This window comes from Lissotriton helveticus, chromosome 1_2, assembly GCF_964261635.1.
Source record: "Lissotriton helveticus chromosome 1_2, aLisHel1.1, whole genome shotgun sequence".
Classification (NCBI taxonomy): domain Eukaryota; kingdom Metazoa; phylum Chordata; class Amphibia; order Caudata; family Salamandridae; genus Lissotriton; species Lissotriton helveticus.
The window spans coordinates 177,045,816-177,066,273 of record NC_136058.1 but is presented as its reverse complement, the minus strand read 5'-3'; the positions used below and the strand labels follow the sequence as shown (position 1 = coordinate 177,066,273).

General features: G+C 43.4%; 1 protein-coding gene across 1 annotated transcript in view; it reads right to left on the bottom strand.

The window, feature by feature from the left end:
* Nucleotides 1-17,103, bottom strand: part of TXNDC12 (thioredoxin domain containing 12) — a 115,549-nt gene extending 98,446 nt beyond the window's left edge. Inside the window, exon 1 of the mRNA XM_078670689.1 lies at nt 16,846-17,103. Coding sequence (XP_078526815.1) covers nt 16,846-17,008 — 163 coding nt within the window. The 5' untranslated portion in view covers nt 17,009-17,103. The remainder of the gene's footprint in view (nt 1-16,845) is intronic.
* Nucleotides 17,104-20,458: the final 3,355 nt, after the last annotated feature.

Sequence of the window (20,458 nt, the reverse complement as noted above, 5' to 3'; positions counted from 1 at the left end):
GGTTGATTGGGAGGAAACAACTACAATTGGCACTTTCAATTCTCAGTGGCCTGAACATTTCAGAGCTATAGACGGACATCTGATGGTGTTCCCATTCAGTATACGACCTTAACTCTCCCTACTGGTTACAAACCTTAGCTGTCAAACACCATCCTTCCCCGGCACACCAAAAGTCCTATAAACTTCATGCACATCCAGTCCAGCTAGACAGAGTCTCAGAACAGGTCAGGATCGGAGCCTCGCTCATGAGGGCAGCGAGGATAGAATATACGTATCCAACCCTCATTAGATCCTAACTTGGGATACACAATATTTTGGTCAAACTCTTTGCTCTAATCAACAAAATGATGTACGATAAAGGAAATAAATGAATGTAAGCTGATACAGGGTGTCAATATGGCTTGGTATTCCAGTTGTACTACTGAGAAGGTAGGAGGCGGGACTGCCATCATATATAAAGATACATTGAATATTAGAGTCTTAGAACAAGTGATGTTACCTACCATGGAAGTAATAATTTTTCATTTAAAAATCAGCCCCAAGACCTTTAGCCCCATGTGGCCCGGTGACCCCGTTTCCCACACACACGATTGCCACATCAGGACTTTGCATCGGCACAGTGCGTACACACATGCATGGGGTTAGGGTGGGTTCCAGGGAGGGTTCTGGGAGTTGGGTGGGTAAGTAACCGAAAAGATAAAGAAGGGGGAAATGTTTCTTTGTATCCTTGAGTTGCATTGGTTCCTCGACTGGACACTCAGTCCTATTTCATGATTGTGTCGGTATGTTGGTGGTACCATCCTGACTGTGGGGTGCCACTCTATTTCATATGCTCATCTTTATCAATAAAATTGTTGTGAAAAAAAAAAAAAATCAGCCCCAAGGTACATTGGAAAGGAGCATTAGTCTACCGCCCGCCTGGACCTAATGCTGGATTCTCTCTTGCCCTCACAGAACTGTTAGCCCCCTACATGAAAGCTAACGGGAATTTTATTTTACTTGGAGATTTTAACTTTCACACTGACATTGATGATCACCATGATACGAATGTATTCTTAACAGATCTTGCTCTTTTAGGTCTGCACCTTCGAAATAGTGGACCTACTCATTCAGGTGGTCACACCCTGGATTTGATTTTTACCACCCATCCCAATGTTTACTGTTACCCCCCTAAGCACATTTATTGGTCTGACCATAAAATGATAGATTTCTCTCTGCTACATTTAGCCAATCCCATAAATAACCTTGCTACTCAGTCCACTAAACGTAGATCATGGCATAAAATCACTCCTGCCAGGTTCACACAAACCTGGAAACAGCCTATATTCTCTAATTCCGACAACATCGATACTGCCCTCTCTAAATTTAACTCCACACTAACGACAGCTATTGACACTCTGGCTCCTCAGAAAAATGTGAAAAAACCTACCATAGCTAAAAGGGAAGCATGGTATACTGAGGCCCTTAAAACAGAAAAGCAGGGATGTCGAAAGTTGGAGAAACTTTGGAGACGGACAGGCAATGGGGAAGATAAGAATCGGTATTTGGAGGCTATGAGTACTTATTACAAAAATATTAAAAAAAAGCAAGAAAAACAAGCCTCACCACCCAAATTGCAGAGGCGGGCAACTCTACAAGAGAGCTATTTAAAATCATTCAGACCTTCACTAAACCTGTAGTGTGCGAGAGCCCAGATACTTTCACTCAAGTTCTATGTGATGAAATATCTCAGTTCTTGGAGGACAAAATAGAAGGGATATATAAGAAAATTACTGCAGTCTCGGGTCCCTGGGATACTGAGGCCCTTGAAATTTTCCCAACGGTGACCTCTGGGGAAACCCTTCGTGTTATCCCAGAAATAACCATTAAAGACCTGACTGCGCTTATCAACCAAATAAAGACAGGCTCTCCTACTGATCTGATACCCGCCAAACTAATTTCCCCTCTGAACGAGATATTAGGACCCTCTATTCAGAAATTGCTCAATCTCTCCTTTGCCGAGGGACTACTCCCACAATCCTGGAAGGAAGCGGTAGTGAACCCTATACGCAAAAATTCCACCTTGCCCTGGTCAGAACTCTCCAACCTTCGCCCGATTTCTCTCCTTCCTTTCATCAGCAAACTGGCAGAGAAACACGTTAACACCATCCTCTCCAGCTTTATCGAGGCGACAGGGGGCCTGGACCAATCTCAATCTGGGTTCAGGCCCAACCACAGCACTGAATCGGCCCTTCTTTCTGTGACAGATAAGATCAAAATGTCACAGGATAGAGGCGGCTCCATGATTCTAGTGCTGTTGGACCTGTCCGCAGCCTTTGATACCGTGTCTCATAACATTCTTCTCAGCCGTTTGCAGGGAGTAGGAATTGGAGGCTTAGTGTTATCATGGTTGGAGAGCTTCCTTTCCGGGAGATCACAATCTATCAGCCTGGGCCCCTTTCGTTCCATCTCCAGGGTGCTCACGAAGGGGGTGCCACAGGGCTCATGCCTTAGCCCTACATTGTTTAATGTATATGTGGCCCCCCTTGCTGAGATTGTGCGGAAATATGGGTTCATACCGGTTTCCTACGCTGATGACACCCAGCTCCTCTACCCTTTCAGCTCCCTTGGCCCCAAAGTCAAGGAGAACTTTGCTGAGGGTATGAGGGCAGTGTCACATTGGATGGCTGTGAACTGCCTCCAATGTAATGTGGGAAAAACTGAGGTTATGCTCTTTGGCAAAGCGAGTTTTCTCTGGTCCCCAGACTGGTGGCCAATAGATCTTGGCCAAGTACCTACATCCAAACCTCATGTAAAGAATTTAGGGGTTAAGTTGGACCAAAAGCTGACTTTGAAGGAACACACCAATTACATCGCAGGGTTGTGTTTTCATACCATTGGCCTCCTTAGACGTGTCTTCCCCTATCTCCCTGCCATCTATAGGAAGACACTGGTACAGGCCTTGGTTACCAGCCGTCTGGACTACTGCAACGGCCTGCTGACATTAGCAAACGCAGATGCAGTAGGTCGTTTGCAGGTAGTGCAGAACACAGCAGCAAGACTGGTCATGAGTGCACCGGCCAGGACCCCCTCTAAGCCCTTGTTGAAAGAACTACATTGGCTCCCCATACGGCAGCGTATCAACTTTAAGATATGCTGCACGGTCCACAAATGTCTTTATGGAGCAAGTCCTAAATACCTGTCACAATCCCTTGAGTTATACCAGCCTAGCAGGTCTCTCCGCTCAAGCAATCAAGCCCTTCTAAAACCCCCTGCCACAAAGAAATTCAGACAAGGAGACCGTGCATTCTCCTCGGTTGGACCTGCCTTATGGAATAAACTCCCCACTGACGTAAGAATGACCACTAACCATATGTCTTTTAGAAAGACATTAAAGACCCTTCTTTATCAAGAAGCATTTCTGTCCTTTTAACCTCTCATGTCACACTATCTGATGATTCTTAGCTGGCAAAGCGCGGAGATACCCTTACGGGATTGATTCCAGCGCTATAGAAGAAATTAAATAAATAAATAAATAAAGTTAGATGACTGTGCACTTGCCTCATGGGATACTCTCTGGATGTCTGAACATGGGTCTAGTTACAGTACTAAGAAGAAAAAAATAGCGTGTAACTTAAGTCTTCATAGGGAGCCATGAAGCAGTCTTTAGCTTAGCCAAGGTGACTCGGAATACAACATAACAGATAAGGAATAAACAGGCAGACCAGCAAGATATATCAGCGGGCTGTAAGGCATTTCAGCAGTATGCCACACTCCTTACACTCTAAAACGAAGAAAAAAAAAAAAATCAGTACAGCCGAGTCCTTATTCTTTTACAGTGAAAAATTTTTCAGCTATTTTTTTTTTTTAACATAAGGATATTTTGGAGCGGGAAGTTAAGCATGCTGCCATGACATTGCAGAAGAACTGCAGTACCTGAACGCTAGAACAGCTGCAGGACTTGAAGGCATCAAAAACTGTGCAAAGAAAACACTTTGTGTGCTGGAGCCACAAAGCCAACTGGTCTAGCAACTTTGCCATTCATTAATGACGACAATGACACATAATGGGGTTTTCTTTAGAGCCTGGCTGATGCAACACTAGAAAGAGACCGGCATGGCAAATAGTACTATACTATTAGAAACAATGACCCAGATTCTCAAAAGACATTTTTGAGTACTTAATGTTGTACTCCAGTAGTAACACTTCACATACTACAAAATGCAATCAACAAATCTATGACTGGCAAACTCGACCTCTCATATCTTTTCTGTGCAGAGATCTCCGCACACATAGATATACAGGTTTACTACTAAAAGTGGGAAGGACAAGGGGGAGTGGTGGAAAAATATGAAGTAATTAGAACTAAATGGGAGAGGGTTAGAGAAGGACAAACTAATATAAAAAAAACACACCCAAGCAAGTGTAAGAACATTTCCACAAAATACACTTTTAAGTCTACTACAGCCCTAAAAGTGACTGCTACAGCCCAGTCTTAGAGTAAATTAAGCTGCATTTAAAGCCAACCTCTGGTACTGGAACTCATCATCATAAAAAACAATTTATCTTAAGTTTAAAAAGTCTAAACATTTTAAAAATCTGCTAAAAATATAACTTCTACCCAAGTTTGTTTACAATTAAATAAAAGTAAAAGTGAGTGAGCAATTTTAATTTTTAAAGAATTGTGCAAAAAAATGTACAGCAGTAATTTCATCTATTTAAATCAATTTATAAATATAAAGTTAAGTTTAGATGACAGGAAGTTTTTACATTAATTTTTCTATTATTTTTAATTAATGTTATTAAATGTCCCTATATTTTCCTATAGTGAGAGCTCTGTCGCAGTGGCTGAGATCTGCACAAACAGGTGAAAAAGTACACGAGTAAATTCAGTCATAGAAGTCTCCAACTCCTCAGCCACGGGGGAGCTGATACTGAAGTCAGTATTTTAAAAACATCTTTTTATTAACTAACAGAAAATGCTTCCATTAAGATGGTACAATATACTCAGCATTGGATTAGAATATACAAAAACATAGCAGCGTTCACCATGTACAGTTCCCGCAGTTCACTGTTGTCCCCAAGGCGATCTCATTCGACCCAGTAATTGCTTGCTGGTGCTTCTCAATCGGTCAACACATCCCCCCATAGGCCATCCAGTCCCCCCAGATCTTTTCCCCATTTCCGTAGGCACCCTCTACTCTGGTACACAGCGTGCTCCGCCTTTTGACACCAGTCTAGATCCTTTTTCCAGCCCTCCACCGATGGGACGGTCTCACCAGTGCCCCATAGTCGAGTAATATTACATTTTTCCACTGCACCTGCTAATGCAAGCCAAACTGTGGCTCATTTTCGCAATTCCAAATTCTATAGAACACGACACGCGCGGAGTTACTCTAGGGGATGAATATCTCGAACCCCCAGAACTACTAGCCTTAAACACCATGCAGGGAAAATCCCCAATACGAATAGTATCTACAATTTATAACTTATCCATGTCATATAGAGCGATCCCTTACATCAAGGCCCGTTTAGCATGGCAACGGTACTTGAATATAGTAATAGCTGACACTATGTGGACTTACTGCTGCACCAGCCCCCAACATATCTCACTTAATGGGAGGCATAGATTTATACACTTTAAATACCTCAATAGGGTATATTACACCCCAGAGAGACTGCACAGAAACGGAGTACGGGAAGACCCAGCCTGCGACAGCTGTGCAGCACAAATAGCCGATTTCCTCCATTTAGCCTGGACCTGCCCTGGTATCTTTGCTTTCTGGGTTTCAGTCTTCAAAGAACTTGGACAAATTACTATGCTAGTCCTAGATCCAGACCCAGCGTTGGCCTGATTAGGCTACTCTAAATACCCAAAGGGGTCCGACGTCTGGTTGATATGGGACTGCTGATGGCCAAACGCAGGGTGGCGATCAACTGGTCTGGCGGTCCAGTCCCCACGATCACTCAATGGACGCGAGACATGACATACTGTATGTAGTACATGGACGGAACTTTTCAGCAAATTACTCCCCTCACGTAATAGACCTAAAAACTTCTGTGAATTATACAAAATTTACCTAGACACCACAGCTAGCGACGTAAACGTGGCACCGACTGAACACAGGACACGATCATGCATTTATTTACATCAACTGCTAACCACTCTGCAGAGGTAACCACTTAACCCCCAGCTTAATACAGCCTTAACATGATGAGCTAACAGTCAGGAACGCAAGGGATGTGGGAGTGCCTCCGGGGATGTCTAAATTTAAGCAATGATGACTAGATGTTTATTTTGTCTACAACAGTCACCTACTGTCTTCTCTCTGTATAATGTGTGAAATGTACAATGCAGGCCTGTCATACGGAGTCTCATTGTTGTCTGTTCTAAGAAAATCAATAAAATAAATTAAAAAATAAAACTGACCCATTTGGGCCATACCACATCTCTAGTCACTCCTAAGATACGCCACCAAGCGTCTACCGGGACCGTGGTGCCCACCACTTCAGACATCACCTGGGCTACGGTCTCCCAGTACCTTTGTATCCTAGGGCATGCCCACAGGATATGAAAGAATGTCTCAGACTCATCACAGCCATGCATACATTTAAATTGGACTCACAATAACTAATGCGGTACTGCACTGTCCTAGGAACAGATGACCGATGGAGAAATCTGAGCTGGACTAAGCGAAATCATGCCCTTATTGCTATTTCTCTATGGGTTTGTAGAGCCTCTGCCCAGTCGTCATCCTAGACGAGGCCAAGATCTGACTTACATGCCTCTCGTAATGGCCACAGGGGATCCGTGTGTTATTTATCAGTTCTTTATACACGAGTGAAATGACCTTGTCGATCATTGGGTCAAGAAATAGCCCATCTTCCAGTGGAGCATATTCTGGCAATTGGTCCCCCTCCTTCAAATGGCAGTGTAGTGCATGTCGCAGCTTTACATATCGCAAAAATTGACCCTCCCCCATCCGATATTCCGATTGCATGGAAGCAAAGTCTAGCATCTTCCCCTTTTTCCAAACATCGCTCAGGAGACCTATACCAATGTTACTTCAGCCACAGAAGTCCGGTAAGCACACAGTTTCCCTCATAAAATCCCCGTCCCATAATGGGATTCGCGCTGTGAGTTTGGCTTCCCACCCAGTCATCTTGGTTGCAGTGTGGCAGAAAGCAACCACTGCCTGTGTTAGTTGGGAGGATTGAGCCGCCCCTTCGTTTCTTGTAGAGGGCCGAGAGATAGCCGCCCCTCCCCAGGACCATACGGTCCACACTGAAGTCTATATTTAGGAGTAAATCCCAACTCAGAAAAGCCCAAGAACATGAAAAGTGGAGATTTACACCTATGTGTAGGACTAGATCCACTATGCATTCAAGCTTACCTTAGTAAATCAGTCCCTATGTCTAGAGTTTAGAACTAGCAAAACCATACAGAACAAGAAAATCTAAAAATAAACACCTCTAGCTTTTACATCCTCATTCGCCAAAACCTGCCAAAAGAAAGCTCTTCCTGCAATTAATCGGAAATGCAAACTAGGGCAGGAGGACTTCAAACCCCTTTCCAAGTGAAAGAAATGCAAGAGATTATTCAGAGTTATATTAAAAACCTACAGGGGTTTACAAAAAAACAATTACAATTAGCACGATTATATTTCAGGTTATTAACGGCACCAATAAAAGCTAAAATAAGATAAGCATGTGGACACTGGGTTTTAGGCGTCCTTCCTGGCAGATCTAGCCAGTTAAGAAGGAAGCTACCTTTCTCAAGTTAACTGCCACCATAACGTAGGACAGATTACTTTTTAACAGCACGTAGCAGTACTTTGTAGCATGCTCATTACTTTTGTCCGTAATGAATAGCCACTAGCCGAAACTTTAAATCAAATCTGAAACTGGACTATTCACGTTAAAAGTGCTTCCCGCCTTAGTCATTGTATGAGATCGCATACGGTTTCCTTCTAGACAATGACATTTCTCAAGAAACTGGAACAGTCTGACCTACACATGGAGCTCATTGTGTGATGAATGCCAAAGGCCAGGTGCTTATACAATGCAGGGTGTGTACCTGTATGTGCAAGGCACCCACACCAATCTGTCCATGGCCCTTTATACGTAGACTTCTTTTATCCTGTGGCATGATCCCCCGCCAGTGCTGCATCACAGATGCAAGAGCGGCAGGGTCTTTCAGAAGTCTATGGGTCTTTACTAAGTTAGGACCATTTACATTGCCCACCGCCTCTCAGAAACCAATGGGACTGAGCAATGGATACCACACTGGCCATTGTGGCACCACAAACTTGCCAGCAGTCTTCAAAGAGCGTGACAATGAAGGATAAAGAGGGGGTGTGCATGTTTTAACGCAAGCAAATCCACTCCCACAAATTAGCTTCTTTAACGGAAGGTTAGACCTAGAAATACGGTGATGCGGACCCACCAGGCAGCCCTAGCCCATTCTAGTCCCCTGCAAACCTGCAGAACTGTTGCTCTGCTCATCTGGATAGGATAGCCCAGTGTTTCCTAAACTGTGGTCCGCGGACCCCCAGGGGTTCCTGACACATTCCCAGGGGGTCCACAGGCAGCAGTTTTAAAAGCACTGCAAAGTATCTTGTTTAATTAGCAGTTTTCAAAGAACAATAAAAGTGTCAAGATAACAACAGTGATTAATTTCCCTGCTGGAGAGACATAAGAGTTTTGTCCAGTGGCAGCTGTGACTGTACTAATGTAACACAGAGGGTTAATATGCCTACTGCAAAGAAGTGTACCATGCATTTTAAAAAACAGTATTTGATATGCATCGGTCAGTGGGTTACTGCTTTTGTCAGAGAGATTCTTTTGTTACAGTGCAGTTCATAAGTGACAATCGTAATCTAGCACAATGACCAAAAAACTGTCATCAAACAGCTGCTTGCAAACTTCAAGGTACAAGTTAGTGACATGTTTTTTTTCACTCTTTCAGTATCCTGATGCTTCTAAAAAGGTTTCTTTGGGTGGAAATACATTTGTATTGTTAAAGTCAATGCTAACCACTGTGTTATGTTCTGAATCCTGAGTCTGTGCTTCTCCAGACCAGCACTCCTCGAGTTTGTGCTTCTCCAGACCAGCCTCCTTGGCTTAACAACACACTCTACTACTTCAGAAACGCACGGCTGCACCATATTTACAAGAATATGGTGCAGCCCTGCGTTTCCCCTGCGCTGGTGCTACATTTAACAGGGGAAGATTGTTTATGTGCAGGAAGGTCCTTCTTCCTGCACATAAACAATCTTGAAATATCATTTTCTCACTTCTATGTGTACTGCTTAATGCATCACACATGGAAGTTACAAAATGTCTTTTTTTTTTAAGATTGTTTATGTGCAGGAAGGTTCGCCTTCCTGCACATAAACAATCCAAGGCGTTTTACAAAAACGAGGAGAAATTAAGCATTTCTCATTGTTTCGCCAAGGTAAGACCAGGTTTTCCCTGGCCTTAATTTTGGCGCTGCTTCCCATTTACGCTGCTCTTGTAAATAGGGGGCAGCGTCAAAATCAATGGGTGTCGCAGGGGAAACGACCACCACAGCACGCACTGCCCACCCCTTTCATGATAAAGCATTGTGTCAAAGGGGGTCTTATTTACAAGGGACCGTTAAGCCACATTAAGTGGCTTAACGTTGCCTTGTAAATAAGGCAAAGCCCCTATCGCCACGGGAACGTCTCAGAAAGTGATGTTCCCATGGTGATAGGGGCTTGTAAATATGCCACTAAAATCATTAGTAATTTGAGTATTTGTTTTGTGTGCACATGTGTGTTAATTTTTTCCGAATTACTGTTTTAATGTTTGAAATTTAAATCCTACAAATTGCTTGGGGGTCCCCGGCTTCCAGTGGTCCAATGGGGGTCCGCAGGAGTCAAAAGTTTGGGAACCACTGGGATAGCCCATATTAATGGTCAGCTGCTGACATCTGTTATAAAAAAGAAAAACAGATAAAGTTCTTGCATTTTAACTGTATAACTCTGCAATTAGAATGGATAGAATAGTTTGTAGCAGAATTCAAAAATAAATTGTGTGATGGCCGAGAGTAGAAAAAGACTTTAGGGCAATCAAATAGCTGAGCCAAACCTCCTCGTCCTCAGAATAAAGTAGAAAACAAGTAAAGTATTGGTTAAAGTAGAGACTAAGCAATAATTGTTTAGCCTTACGTGGACGTCATTTTTTTTTTTTTAAGAAGAAAGAAAAGCGCACCGTGGTGGAAGAAGTTCAGCAAATGCGTAAGAAATAACTGAACATGAATAAACTCACAGGAGGGAGGCTGCACAGATCTAGTGGATGCAATTAGTGGGTTGTTTAAGAAATTACAAAGGAGATACAGAAGGCCTTTCATCTAACTCAGAATGGATTGCTCTTTCATGAATGCTCAATCCTGTGTTTAGAAAAATAAATAAGAAATAGTAGGCAAATAGCCATGGCAGTTTTTAACGTAATTTGGTGTAATCCTATCCTAGGAGGTGTGTTTGTCAGTCAAAACTGTAATATTGCAAGTATCGCACATATCCAAGAGCAGTGTGGGTGCTGAAGCTTCGCATGATTAATGTGGCCGCTGGAAAGTGCTAGGATGGTGTTCATCTGCCAGAGATACACAGAGGGCTATATTTCCAGATAGAGGCCAATCAACGTCCATTTACACAAGAAAGAAACTGGTGCTCGAGTCATTGTGCAATGGCCCACCCACATTACATATAATCAACAACCAAATAATCATTGTGCAATGCTGGAGCCCCCGCTACTGTTGACTTTAAGAACTCTTCATCATGTGGATCAATGTCATTAACAATACAGAACTCAAAGAACATTCCCCAAAATACCTTTGCCACCACCTGTATCAATTGGTACTCAAATTACCTAGAATATCTTCTGCTTCGGCTGCGCTCCGGACACTACATTGGCTTCCCCTTCATAAGAGGATCTTGTTTAAAATTCTGCTGACCACCTTTAGAGCCCTCAATATGACAGGGCCGAAGTATCTTTCAAGGCGGTTCACCCGGTATGACCCTCCAAGAAGTCTGAGGTCATCAGGCGTTAATCTGATCAATATCCCTAAATTCCATTTTAAAACAAAGGGGGGGAAAGACCCTTACTGTACTGGCCTCCAAGGCGTGGAATGCATGGATCTTAGACTCCTGGATAAGGAGAATGTCTTCAGGAAGCAATTAAAAACTTGGATCTACAGCTTGTCTGATGTTATTGTAATGGCTGCCATTTAGATCTCATCGATGTATTGTACACTATTTCAGCGCCAGGATGCTCCTTTCGGAGCGATAGTTTGCGCTTTATAAATATCCCATACAAATACAAATCCTACATGCTTCCCCTAAATCCCCACCTCGCTATTTACCCCACACCCTCCCAGATGACTCACAAATAGTTTGGTGCCGGATTCAACAAACAACATGTATTCCAATGACACAACTCATTTCCTTGACCCTGTAAAGGAGGTCCATCCATATGCACCCCTTGGAGGATCTTTGGACATGATGCAGCAAAGCCCAGGACATATTGTTTGGGGTCAAGGGCAACAAGTTTTCATGTGTATTTTGTCCTTGGGACAGGTAGGCCCAACCCACTGCAGCACAAACCCTTTGGCTGCCAGTGCAGTACCACATTATGGATCAGGGAAGGGTACTCCCAGATGTTAAAGCTGTTCAAACTTGTATTTATGGTTCATTAATTGAAAGCCTTTATTATTAGGCTGAACGCTCTAAGTAAATGTTGTGAGCTCCAACTGCATTATAGACAGTGGTTCTACAGGGGTGTGGAATTTAATAAAATATCTACTTGTCTATGGGGCAGGTTGCTTCATAAATCCACTTGTCCTGTAACAAAATCCACTTGCCCCTTTGGTGCCATGTAGTGCGGCGTCAAATTATGGCAGCAATCTCATTTATAAAAGAGTTCTGATATATGGGTCAGACACCTATAAAGTACAAAACACTACCGCCAAGGGTCTGAATTAACTAGGGTGACTTCATTCACATATTTAGGGGTCCTGTTTGATGAGAAGGACTTGTGGGTCCAGCAACGGAAAGCAAAAAAGGATGCTTTGTCAAGATCTACAGCAGCTCCCCTTTGTTTTGCACAGAGACTTGGAGCTAAGCCAATTGAAGCTATGCTTAACATCTACGGATCGAAATGTATTGCCATCTCCAAGTATGGTTCTGCAATCTGGGGCTATAAGCCGGTGGGAGATTTACAAATAGTGGAAAACACATTTTAGGAATCTGCTCTCAGTTCTGCAATCCACTACCTCATATTATTCACCAAGAATTAGGTTGTGGCTTTGTATCCGATAGGTCTGGCTCCCCTTGTATGTTGGCCCACAATTTGGACTACTCCTGAATTGCTGATGAATAGAGAGATTGTTCGGGATTGTTTAGCCCTACTCAGAACTAGTTGCATCCTGTGGCTACAGTATGTAAAGTTACTAACAAACAAATTAGGACGTCCTGATCCCTTTGACTCCCCAGACAACGTCAGGAATACAGACCTGCCGTGGGTTAAAAAACTTTTTCTACACATGATTGATATGTAGAGAGAGCCTAAAGAGATAATGAAACCCATGGTACGACCTACCTTTTGTTAAAAACATCTCCAATGACAGAACCATACGTGAAAGTAGTAGCAAAACCATACCATCGCTTTCTTTTAATCATATTTCGTTTTAACCGTCTGCACTGTATTTTGGCCGAACCTCAGGGTTGGAGCAAGGTGAAAGATTTAGGTCCATGCACATGTGATAATGTTTCCACCCAAGACACTATGCACTTTAATATGTTCTGTGACCATTTTCATGAAAGTTGTAGAAAGTTCTTAGGTAAGTTGGGGGTGTTCGGGTGTCTCTCCCACCACCCCCACAAATACATTGTTTTTATATATAAAAAAATGTGTGGTATTTGCATGCGATTCAATAGCATAATCGCGGTAAAAACATGCATGCTAAAAAATTCTAGGCAGAGGCATACGTTGCATTTATCGGCGTTGTACCGTCGTACAACCCTTGCAATCCCCTTATTTACCACATTTCTGCAGATCTACATACTGGAGATGAAGGTAGTGCTAAGCAATAGTTCTAGGGTCAGAATGCCCTTTTGAGTCTGTGCAAACCTACTAACTTACATGTTTTAAGGTTTTCAACAACTCTTCTATAATCTTTTCCCATCTCGAGAAATGTACTCTCGACATTGGCAGTAAACTAAGAAGTAAATCTTTTTCCACAGTTGGGGGAAAAAAGTGGTTGGAGGGAACTTGCAAACACTTGGATTTTCGCATGAGCAAATCTACACATGCATATTTGCTCATGCTAAAATGTGGTTCACAAATATTTTCTAAGAGTACTGTTTCTTGCCCTACTTCTGTAATTTCTTTGGAATTCACTAAAGCCGTATAGCTGCACTTAATGCAAGGACATATACCATGGGCGCACTTTTGAGACTTTCTTTAATAATTGGACCCCTAGTTTGGTCTGGCGTGGACTGATCTTTTGTGTTTATTAAAATTCTGTCTTTCTGTATTAGCTGACTTCACTGTCAGTGACCGCATTCTGCTCTTTCACATGGAGTATATGGGAACACAAAGTAGTTTTGTTCAGTGCCAGTAACTGCTGTGGCAGTGGTGTGCTTTTTGAGGCCAAAAAAATAATTTTTGCGTTTGTCAATGTTTATTATAATGTTTGGGCCTGGCAGCTCCCACCGCCAATAAGGTTTTACAAAAAAAACATTTTGATAAACTACTGTAAATTTTCAGGTACCCTTTCTTTGCGGCATCATTTAGTAACATATTAATGCATGCTGGTATTTCCCAAAAACATTCATAATGGAAAATCAGTGTAACCAGTTTCAATAAGATTATGTGGGAAGAAAAATAAACAAACATTGGCAAAGCTAATAGGTCTGAAATTGGTGGTAAGCTTTTTAGTTTTGTCTATGTGCGACTTGTTTTGGCATGGTTTTTGTAAAACCTTATCGGTGTGGGAGCTGTCGGGCCCTCACCATTATAACAAATAGTAGCAAAAGCAAAACTTGTTTTTTGGTCTCAAAAAGCACACACTGCCACAGTAGTTCCTGGCACTGAACAAAACTACTTTGTGTGCCGATATGCTCCTAGTGAAAGAGCAGAATGCTGTCACTCACAGTGAAGCCAGGGGAGAGGGAGAATTTTAATAAACAAAAAAAAAAGGATCACGGTCTACGCCAGACCAAATCAGGGGACCAATTATTAAAGAAAGTCTCAAAAGTGCACCCATGGTATATGTCCTTGCATTAAGTGCAGCTATACTGCTTTCGTGAATTCCCAAGAATTTACATAAGTAGGACAAGAAATAGTACTCCTAAAATATATATGTGTAAACTGCATTTTAGCATGAGCAAATAGCATTTGTAGATTTGATCATGCGAAAATCTGAGTGTTTGCAAGCTCCCTTTCCCTCCAACCACTTTTTTCTAGGTCTGGGCATAACTCGCAGAGTTTTGCTATGTGGAACTCAGCGAAGTTATAAAAAAAACTCCACGAAGTTCCACGAGTGGCGGACTCAAGTGCAAACTGCAGTTTGTGCTGGAATTTATGCCACTCTGGTAGAAATTCTACCCGAGCGGGGAAAAAACTCTGCTGCACATTGCGAAGCAGAGTTTTCTGCACTTCGCGAGCTCCGCGGCGTGCAGAAAACTCTGCGAATAGAGCAAAGTTCACCGCCCAGGCCTACTTTTTTCCCCAACATTGGAAGAAGGTTTACGTCTGCCATTGTGCGGAGTAAATTTCCAACATTTCTCAGTATGGGAAAAGATTAGCGAAGATTTGTTGAAAACCCTTAAAACATGCAAGTTAGTAGGTTTGCACAGACTCAAAAGGAAATTCTAACCCTATTGTTTACCACTACCTTCAGCCCCAGTATGTCAATCTGCGGAAACATAAGGGGATTGCAAGTATTCAAACACTACTATGGTATAAGCCATGGCATAATCAGAGAGGCTATATCACATATCTTTTATAATGAGATTGCTCCCATGATTTGTCGCTGCACTACATGGCACCAAAGGGACACGTGGATTTTGTTACAGGACAAGTAGATTTATGAAGCAACCCACCCCATGGACAAGTAGATATTTTATTAAATTCCATACCCCTAAAAATGTGAGCCAGTAATGCTCCCACATTGCTTCTGGGCATCATGGAACTCATGTAACAAAGTGTGAGCATTTTGCCATGGCTTATGCTTACTTTGGAAAGTAAGCCCAGACAGTTTTGTAGCTGGGAGCCAACCTGAGAAACCACCCCTACCTTCCTCACACATCTTCTACAGTAGTGCTTGATGAGATGATGGCTATATTCTCTATACCCAGTCGATTTACCAGCGGGGATATAGCTTCTCAAACCAGTAATGGGTGCAAGAGTCTAGACTGCTGCAAGTAGATAGAGGAATTGTGATGCATGCCTAAGGGGGCACATGCTGCTAAGTATTTCATCTGTAGAGGCCATGCGGGTAGGCGAAAGTAAACATTCTGTTGGGTAGAGAGAGGCTAAAAGAATATCACATTCTTTAGGGGTTCCCGGGTAAAAGATCACACACTGCTGTGACGCCTTAACGTCTTTTTTAATTGCTCAAGCAAAAACATCAATAGGATTCTCTGACTCAAACTGTAATGCCTGGAGCGACTGCCCATTATATTCTAATTACTCGAGGCCTGGCTATTGCGCCGTACAAAATACAATGAGTCGTTCACTGTCCGCTTTAGAAAGCCAGTTGTGGCAATAGTCTTCTTGCTCAGTCCGAGCTCTTTATGGCTGGTTTAAGGGCTATTCTGTTAAGTCCTTGATGCATGTGATCCGTTTTGGGTCATTGTTACCAAATCTATATGATTTGAGTTTTCTATGATAATTTGGTATGAGGGCCTTATTCAGTGGTCTACATAGTTAGAATCACCATGAGAGACTGCTAAGGATCTCGGAAGACTACTTTTTGGCTAGTGAGTCTTGGTCCGGGTGTTTTAAATGTATGCATTGGGTACGTTTCACTAGACGAGGAAGGAGGCTAGTGCAAGTAGACTGGTGGATTCAAAAAGTAATCTATTCACTCACTCACCCGGACATCCATGTGTGCACACAATCTCTTTTTACCAACTCATTCTTGCATCCATTGACTGATTATCAGATTCACCCACTCACCACACCACCTAACTTACCATCCACAGAAGAGGCACGTTCACGTGAAAGAAAAACACAAACTGGCTTTGCCAATGCTTTTTCTCGATGCAGACCATAAAGCCGGTCGTGTTTTATGTTGCAGTGCTAGGACACATGGCCTTGCCGAGAGGGTATATGATGCTGTTCGCTTGGATTGGGTGACTACTAACCAACCTCTTTCCTCGCTGGTCAGGTCTCCGAGTATATGTGTAGGAATTCAATAAAAAGGACGTGGTTTACTTTTTATTAAACATTCAAGCTGCTTTTACAAGTGACTGCACATCACAAGCGCGTGTGCTCCCGGCGGCCCCCTGGGTCTGGATTGCTGCAGTGCTTAGCTCAGCTGCGAGTGGCCTTGAGTGTCCCTCAGGCCGGGCTCCTCTGCAGACGCCGCCGCTGGGATGAACCCTGCAAGTTCAAGGGCAGGACACCCGGCCTCCCACGACACCTGCTGTTACATGACATTTCTTTACCCCTTTAACATTATATTCTTCTGACTAAACTGTACTTGGGCAATGTTCCTGAATAAATGTAACAATTCCTCCACAACTGCCCTCATTTGGGTGACTCCATGCTGGCAGCCCTGCATTTTAGCATGCGCGCGGACGGTAAACAAATACACAAGTAAAAAGCCTCGCTTACCCCTCCCGAGCGACTCTCTGCTTGAGGATGAGGAGGCTGAGGATGAAGATGAAGATGAGGAGGAGGAGGCGGTGGCGGCTGCAGGGTGCAGGCAGGGCAGGAGGAGCAGGGCCAGGGTCTGCAGCAGGCAGAGAGAGGACCAGGCGGCCCCGCGCAGCTTCATGGCAACAACAGCAGCTGCTACAACTTCAATGAGAGAGCCTGCCTCGCGGCCGGGCCGGGTATTTTTTTTTTCAACTGTAGAAGGAAGTGAGGTTGGACGGATGTGGGCGGGGCCAGCGTGTCCTGATTTTGAATGCCAAATAACAGCCTCGCGTACACGAATACACCTCAGCTCCAAAGTAGAGACCAGAGGGGCAGCTAATTGTAATCTTCCCGCACGGGGGCGCTGCAGGCTGCATCGGCAGATATATTTGAGGCGGAGTTTGGGGGTTTCTGTCTCTATTCTGCCTGATATATATTAGCACTATGCATCCCGCCCCTCTAACACGCTTAGCAACGGCGTAGCTCAGACGTCCCCCGAGTGTCCAGGGGGGGTCCTGCTTGTTAACATTTGACAGGGAGGAAGGGGGAGATTAAAAAAATATAAATCAAGGGATTGTATTTTCTCCATTGACTTCTATTCTTCTTAAGTGAGGCAATTCCAGGCGGGTTAAACAAGCATTCGAAATGCAATAGGTCTCGCAATAGAAAAGTTTGAGGTTTTGGTGTGGAAAATGTAAATATTTTTTAATTTTTGTTTATGTTTTTCAAAATATAAAAGTATTAATTTTGTTATTAGAAATGCCAATAGTTATAAAATTAGCAAATGTTACATCTATAGCATTAGTAAAGGTACATGTTTAGTTTTCCCCTGTCTTACATGTATTGATCTGACAAATCACAATGTTTTAACAAGAACAGAAGTGGAAACATTTAACATCTTTTTATGAGATTTGTAATAAAGCTTGAAACATTGACAGAAAATATTTGAACCAGTTGCTGTTGAATGGTTGCACAGATTGATGCTGTGGTGGCGCTGAGTGATGTTGTTTTGGCGACAAGTGATTTTGTGGCGTTCAGTGATGCTGTGCAATAGATAGATAGAGGGAGGGTGATAGATAGAGGGAGGGCGATAGAGGGAGAGCGATAGAGGGAGGGCGATAGAGGCAGGGCGATAGAGGGAGGGCGATAGAGGGAGGGAGGGTGATAGAGTGATGGAGGGCGGTAGAGTGATGGAGGGCGATAGTGTGATGGAGGGCGATAGAGTGAGGGAGGGCGATAGAGTGAGGGAGGGCGGTAGAGTGAGGAAGAGTGATAGAGTGAGTGAGGGCGGTAGAATGGGGGGCGGTAGAATGAGGGCGGTAGACTGAGGGCGGTAGAGTGAGGGCGGTAGAGTGAGGGTGTTAGAGTGAGGGCGGTTGAGTGAGGGCTGTAGAGTGGTAGGGTGAGGGCGGTAGAGTGGTAGAGTGAGGGCGGTAGAGTGAGGGCGGTAGAGTGGTAGGGTGAGGGCAGTAGAGTGGTATAGTGAGTGCGGTAGATTGAGGGCGTGAGGGCGGTAGAGTGGTAAAGTGAGGGCGGTAGAGTGAGGGCGGTAGAGTGGTAAAGTGAGGGCGGTAGAGTGGTAGAGTTAGTGCGGTAGTGTGAGGGCGGTAGAGTGGTAGAGGAAGGGCAGTAGAGTTGTAGAGGGAGGGCGGTAGAGTTGATGGAGCAAGGATTCGCATATTACGCGACTTGCTTGAATTCATGAACCTCGAGTAATATGTAACAAAGTAATCCAACCTGTTTATCTCACTAATTTCCCTGTTGTTCTGACATTTTGGGTGTCCCAGTGAAGCTTGCCTATGTGTTTACTAACTTTAATACGCTTGCCACTGAGAATGGCCGCTGCTTGGCGGGGTTTCTTCTGCGCATCCGTTAGTCACACTCACGTGACGTGACGTACTCGCAGTTCTGGTGGGAAATGTTTGCTCATGCGCAATACAGCTAATATGGCCGCTTTGTCTTCTCATATGCTCTGTGCTTGCAAAGCTGCTTTTGCAAAGTCGTTTGTACCGCATTTACCCTAACGCTATCGATATTATAAAGTAAGGGGTATAGAGTAGCTATTCATGGTATACAGTGTATTCATTTATTTCTGTGTTTTAATTTGTTTTCGCTTACTTTTCATGTACCGCGTTCTTGAGGGTCTGCGAGACACTCGTGAATCCATATTGAGTTACCGTTCTGCGCATGACAGTCTTCTGCCGGTGGCATTGAATGATTGCCAACCAGAGGTCTCAGCCAATACATGCCTGGGAAGATGCACCCTCACCTAGCAAAGAAGCTGAACTGTTCTGCAAATGATACATTTGTAATTTTTCCATTGTATTCTCTAGAGCATGTCATGGGAACCCCAAAATCAATAGGCGGTCCCAGAAATGTTAATATAGGCTTGTAGAATTGAAATGTGATTGGTGTGTTGACCTATCCTACTTGGGGACCAATCGAAATTGGGGATTCTGACACTTGCAACATTTGGGTGGGTGGTACACTGACCCTAAAACAGTATAACTAGCCTAGGTTTAGCTAGAGAAATTGTCCGACTTGTCCGAATAGCTGACCTGTCACTGACCCAACGCACTCAATAGGTGACTTGATACAGAGGGCTGCGGAGCACTCTGTCCAAACTTTTCATAGACTCTAGAGGTTTTGAACCTTAAGAGCTGGCGGAGCACTTTGCTGGGGAAATCGATAACCCAATCGGGGTTCTGGCCGATAGCTGCAGAGAGGGTGGAGCACAGGCGTTTCTTCCAAACTGCGGGTGCTGGTCTTATCCTGGTGGTCCTGTCCTGATCCTAATCTGGGTTTCCTGTCCTGTCCTGGGGTGTCCATTCTGCACCTGCTGTCCTGCTAATGACGGGTTTCCTTTGGGGTCCCTCCTGTTCTTAACTGACCTGTGGCCAGGGTTGGTCTTCACACCATTCTAGGTAAATATAGTGCTGAAACTCTATACTGCACCTTTCTATTGTTCTGTCTTTTGCTTCAATAAAGACATATCTTTGCATATATTGATTCTCCATGCTTTTTCGCAAAACCACTGAATGAAAAGCTCATACGTTATTGTCGTTATTCTAGCATGCTCCATTTTCTACCCATCCCTTGAGTACATTTCCTTTTCAGGTCATGATATACAGATGTTCTTTGTTTTACCCATCTTTTAGTTGATTCAAGTAATCGCACCAGTTTATTAGTACGGTCTAATTTCACCTTATTTGTAGTTCCTCTTCATGGGGAAATATTTTACTGTGAAGTTTCTAGTATGATTGTGATTCTTCCCCGCCCTTTAGTCTGACATTATTTGCCTAGCGGTTTCCTCATTCTCACCTTACTGTAGACTCATAAATGATCAGCTTGATATATTTCCTTTATGGATATGTACTCTTCATTATCTTGGTTATTGATTGTTTACTGGTTATAAATTTTATGCTGTCCGAATCTGAAATCTAGATAAAATCTTTAAAACTTCCCCGGAGTCTGTGGTCTTTATGAAATACAGAAGGATAAAGTTGGTATTGTGTTTGTTTTGCCTTTTCTTCACAGCTAGCTCCCTGATTCATCGTAGTCATTAGTACCTGTGACGGTGGATTGGTAA